The 5,252-nt window shown below is 58.2% G+C and overlaps 1 protein-coding gene across 1 annotated transcript in view; it reads left to right on the top strand.

The window, feature by feature from the left end:
- Positions 1–4,764, top strand: part of NOTUM (notum pectinacetylesterase homolog (Drosophila)) — an 18,227-nt gene extending 13,463 nt beyond the window's left edge. The window contains exons 7-9 of the mRNA XM_011969296.1: positions 2,096–2,243; positions 3,430–3,477; positions 4,001–4,764. Of these exons, the coding sequence (XP_011824686.1) occupies positions 2,096–2,243; positions 3,430–3,477; positions 4,001–4,307 (503 nt within the window). The 3' untranslated portion in view covers positions 4,308–4,764. The remainder of the gene's footprint in view (positions 1–2,095; positions 2,244–3,429; positions 3,478–4,000) is intronic.
- The last annotated feature ends 488 nt before the right edge of the window (positions 4,765–5,252 follow it).

Below are 5,252 nucleotides of genomic sequence, written 5' to 3'. Positions count from 1 at the left end.
TCTGCCCAGGCCCCTACCTGAGGCCACCCCGTCCCTCTTGCAGACGAGTATGCCTTCATGGGCGCCCTCATCATCCAGGAGGTGGTGCGGGAGCTTCTGGGCAGAGGGCTGAGCGGGGCCAAGGTGCTGCTGCTGGCCGGGAGCAGGTGGGCAGGGCGGGCAGGGGCTGGAGGTGAGGGGCGAGGACGGTGTGCAGGGTGCATAGGAGGGGTGTGGGGTGGGGGTGTATGGGAGGCGAGGAGGGGGTGGAGTCTGTGCATATCTTGGCAGGTGGCTGGGAGGGTGAGAGGCTGGAGCTGGGAGAACCCACATCACCGGGGACGTCTCTGAGGCCTGGCTTCAGAGTGCTGGGTAACCGGACGCTGTCTAGAGGATGTTTCTGGACCCCATGGTTGTTGGATATAGCGGAAGGTTCGGGCCGCAGGGACCTAGGTCGTTGGTTAGAGGTTGGCCATGGTGTAACACCCCTTCTCCAGGGCCCGGTAGGTGAGGATCACCCCTGTGGGTCCCTGTATCCCAGCAGGCATGCAGGAGACCCAGGGGACATATGGGGAACAGATGAAGGGGCCTGAGGCCATGTAGTTTATCTTCATTTTCAGATAAGGAAACTGAGTTAAAGAGACAGAGAGAGGAAAGGGAGGAGAGAGGGGAGAGCCTGGCTGTGTCAAGAACATGTGACCTGCCAGCCTCAGCCCTGGACTGTTCTGGAGGGGACAACCATGGGTCTTGCACATGAACAGAGAATGCAAAATGCATCCGCAGTTCAGAACGCATCAGGACTCCTGCCCACCTTGGGGCAGGGGCTGACGCTGAGCAGACTCGGGGGGGAGGTGAGTGCCTCTCCCCAGCCACCTGGCCTCACATCTGGCCCTCCTTGCAGTGCGGGGGGCACCGGGGTGCTGCTGAATGTGGACCGTGTGGCTGAGCAGCTGGAGGAGCTGGGCTACCCCGCCATCCAGGTGCGAGGCCTGGCTGACTCCGGCTGGTTCCTGGACAACAAGCAGTATCGCCACACAGACTGCGTCGACACCATCACGTGTGCGCCCACAGAGGCCATCCGCCGTGGCATCAGGTGCGCCAGTGGGGAGGGCCCATTCCTGCGCTGCAGCTCTGCCCCAAAAGGGCCTGGGTGGAGTGGCATCTGTGGGCGGGGAGCTCCGGGGGACGAGGCCCACAGCAGCCTAACCTGTGTTTGTGGCTCCAGGTACTGGAACGGGGTCGTCCCGGAGCGCTGCCGACGCCAGTTCCAGGAGGGCGAGGAGTGGAACTGCTTCTTTGGCTACAAGATCTACCCGACGCTGCGCTGTGAGTGGGCGGCCGAGCGGAGCACACAGGGCAGCAGTGGGGTGGCCACACTTCCTTGCTTCTGAAAATCCAGCGTGGACTCCAGTCTCTCAGGCTGGGCTTAGAAACCACTGCCCTGGTCCAGGGAGGAGGCCGGCTGTGTGCCAGGGGGACCAGTCGCTGCAGCGTGCCTGGGACTTGCCTGCCCTCAGCACTGACACCCCCCAGTCCCAGGCAAAGTGGGGCAGGTGGTCACCCTGTCTATACCGGGGGCTAGGGATGTGCTTTCGAGCTCGTCTCCATGCTGCCCCTCCCTGCTGCAGGACCCCGGGCCGGTTCCTCCCCAGTCCCACACTCTGAGGAATGGTGAGGTTATGTGCAAGGGCATCATCACCAAATTTCGGTGGAAGTGGAGTGGCTGAGAACCAGGCCAAGGTCATGGAGGAGTTAACAAGAGCCCTTCCTCAAGGAAACGCAGTTTATGTAGTTAGTTAATTATGAACCTATGGATTATAAAAAGGCTGGTTTGAAAGAAGGAAGCCACATTCTGTGGGGGCTTATGACTGATACCCCTGGGGAGAGTTGGGCCAAGGCTAGCTGGCCTGTGAGCCTCAGCGGCACTGCAGGCGGCCGGGGGGGTGCTGAGCTCTGAGCCTGGGGTCAGGGGCAGCAGCAGGGACCTGGGAGTGCTGAGCTCTGAGCCTGGGGTGAGCAGCACTGCAGGGGGCCTGGGAGTGCTGAGCTCTGAGCCTAGGATGTGGGGCAGCAGCAGGGGTCATGGGGAGGCCGAACTGAGCCCTGCTGCCCGCAGGCCCCGTGTTCGTGGTGCAGTGGCTGTTTGATGAGGCACAGCTGACGGTGGATAACGTGCACCTGACGGGGCAGCCGGTACAGGAGAGCCAACGACTGTACATCCAGAACCTCGGCCGCGAGCTGCGCCACACGCTCAAGGACGTGCCGTGAGTGCGTGGGCCCCGGGAGCCCCACGTCGAGTAGCTCCCTCTTGATTTACAAATAGAGGTCCTGAAAAAACAAAAGAAGAAAAAACAAAACAAAACAAAAAAAATAGAGGTTTTGTAGGCCGGGCACGATGACTCATGCCTGTAATCCCAGCACTTTGGGATGCCCATGCAGGCAGATCACCTGAGGTCAGGAGTGCGAGACCAGCCTGGCCAATATGGCGAAAGCCCATCTCCACAAAATATGCAAAAATTAGTCTGGTGTAGTGGCAGGCACCTGTAATCCCAGCTACTCAAGAGGCTGAGGCAGGAGAATCACTTGAACCAGGAGGCGCAGGTTGCAGCGAGCTGAGATCGTGCCACTGCACTCCAGCCTGCGTGACGGAATAAGACTCCGTCTCAAAAAATACACATATACACACACACACACACACACACATATATATGTACGTATAAAACACCCTTTCTCTCTCTGTATATACAGAGAGAGACAGAGGTCTTGGCCCTGGCACGCTGGCTCATGGCTGTGATCCCACCCCTTTGGGAGGCCGAGGCAGCAGGATTGCTGGAGGCCAGGAGTCCAAGACCAGCCTGGGCAATACGGTGAAACCCTGTCTCTACTGCACATACAAAAATTATCTGCACATACAAAATTGTACTGCATATACAAAAATTATCTGCACATACAAAATTGTACTGCACATACAAAAATTATACAGGTAGTGTCACCTGTAATCCCAGCTACTCAGGAGGCTGAGGCAGGAGGATCACTTGAGCCCAGGAGTTCAAGGTTACAGTGAGCTAACCTTGCCTGCGGGAGGCAAGCAAGCTTCAGTTGTACCACTACACTCCAGCTGGGGCGATAGAGCCAGACCCCAACTCAAAACAAAATAAAAGTAGAGTTCTGGATAGTAGCAGAATATTGGCCTGTCTGGGACAGCCTCCTGCCACCACCTGGGAGGGCCTGCCTGGAAGAGGTGGACTCTGGGCAGGGATTTGAGGCACAAAGGGATAAGGGTCAGCCGGGAGCTGGCCGACTAGGGGGAGGCCCGGGTCAGAGGAGCAGCTGGCAGCCACAGGAACAGAAAGGGGCGATGGCCAGGCTGGGGACAGCTCTAGGGGACTGGGGGTGGAAAAGGGGCTGAGGGGTTGGGGAGCTCACAAGCCACTGTCTCCTCTCCAACAGAGCCAGCTTTGCCCCTGCCTGCCTCTCCCATGAGATCATCCTCCGGAGGTCAGTGTCCTTGCTCCGGGCAGCTTGTGTCCGTGACATCAACTTCAAAAGTCCACAGGTTCCTCAACCGCACTTGGCCTCCCATGGGCCTCTTCCTGGCCCTTCTAGGGGCGGGATTTCCTTGTAGGGGTGCCAGAGCCACTTGTACCAACAGCTGTATGGCAAGAATTAAGACTCAGCCCTGAGCTGGGCACAGTGGCTCGCGCCTGTAATCCCAGCACTTTGGGAGGCCGAGGCGGGCGGATCACCTGAGGTCAGGAGTTCGAGACCAGCCTGGCCAATGTAGTGAAACCCTGTCTCTACTAAAAATACAAAAACTTAGCCGGGCGTGGTGGCGGGTGCCTGTAATCCAGCTACTCGGGAGGCTGAGGCAGGAGAATCGCTTGAACCCGGGAGGCGGAGGTTGCAGTGAGCCAAGATCACGCCATTGCACTCCAGCCTGGTCTCAAAAAAAAAAAAAAAAAAAGCCACCTCAGTGTTGATGCCCCTCCCTCCATGTGACCCGCCTGGTTCTCCTCTGCAGCCACTGGACCGATGTCCAGGTGAAGGGGACATCGCTGCCCCGAGCACTGCACTGCTGGGACAGGAGCCTCCATGACAGCCACAAGACCAGCAAGACCCCCCTCAAGGGCTGCCCCGTCCACCTGGTGGACAGCTGCCCCTGGCCCCACTGCAACCCCTCATGCCCCACCGTCCGAGACCAGTTCACGGGGCAAGAGATGAACGTGGCCCAGTTCCTCATGCACATGGGCTTCGACGTGCAGACGGTGGCCCAGCAGCAGGGACTGGAGCCCAGCAAGCTGCTGGGGCTGCTGAGCGACGGAAGCTAGGCGGACCGTTTGAAGGAGATGCCAGCACTGAGGGGCCCAGCCACCGCTGCCCCAGTGCCACCTCACCCCCACCAGCAGGCCCTCCTATCTCTTCAGGACAGGGCCCCAGCCGTCCCTCTGCCTGGGTCTGCCCATCACCCTCCCGGCCCCGGCTTTCCCTGCCCCTCTCCCACAGCCCAGCCAGAGAAAAAGGACCTGCTGTCATCCCCAGCTGTGACCTGGGGGCCCTTCCCGATGATGAGTGGGGAGCCAGAAGAGAAGCACTGGATTCCTCAGCCCACCAGCTCAGACAGCCCCCACCTGGCCCCGCCCATCAAGCCCTTTTATATTATTTTATAAAGTGACTTTTTTATTACTTTAATTTTTAAAAAAAGGAAAATAAGAAATATATGATGAATGATATTGTTTTGTAACTTTTTAAAAATGATTTTTAAAAAAGAGACAAAAAAGAACCTCACTGTGTATTTGCTTCATACGCTTCACACCTCTCCCTCCCCTCCCCGGCCCCAGGGCAGCAGGGAGACCCAGGGAGGAGCCGTGGGGACTCCCCAGCTCTGACCCCTTCTTGGATGCACAGACTCAAAGCAGGGTCTTCTGGAGGGGCCCTGCTTCCCTTCAACCCTTCCGCAGGTGCCCACTTGCCAGGGCGGGTGGTAGTAGCTGCGTTTCTTTTTACTTATTCATTTATTTAGAGACAGGCTCTCGTGTTGCCAAGGCTGGAGTGCAGTGGCACAATCACAGCTCACTGCAGCCTTGAACCCCTGGGCTCAAGCAATTCCCCCACTTCAGCCTCCCGAATAGCTGGGGTTACAGGCACGCGCCACCACACCCAACTACTGTTTGAATTTTTTGTAGAGATGGAATCTCCCTTTGTTGCCCAGACTGGTCTTGAACTCCTGGGCTCAAGCCATCCTCGCTGCTCAGCCTCCCAATGTGCTGGGATTA

The sequence above is a fragment of the Mandrillus leucophaeus genome, unplaced genomic scaffold (assembly GCF_000951045.1).
Source record: "Mandrillus leucophaeus isolate KB7577 unplaced genomic scaffold, Mleu.le_1.0 Scaffold1, whole genome shotgun sequence".
NCBI classification, from domain to species: domain Eukaryota; kingdom Metazoa; phylum Chordata; class Mammalia; order Primates; family Cercopithecidae; genus Mandrillus; species Mandrillus leucophaeus.
This window is presented reverse-complemented; position numbering and strand designations above follow the sequence as displayed.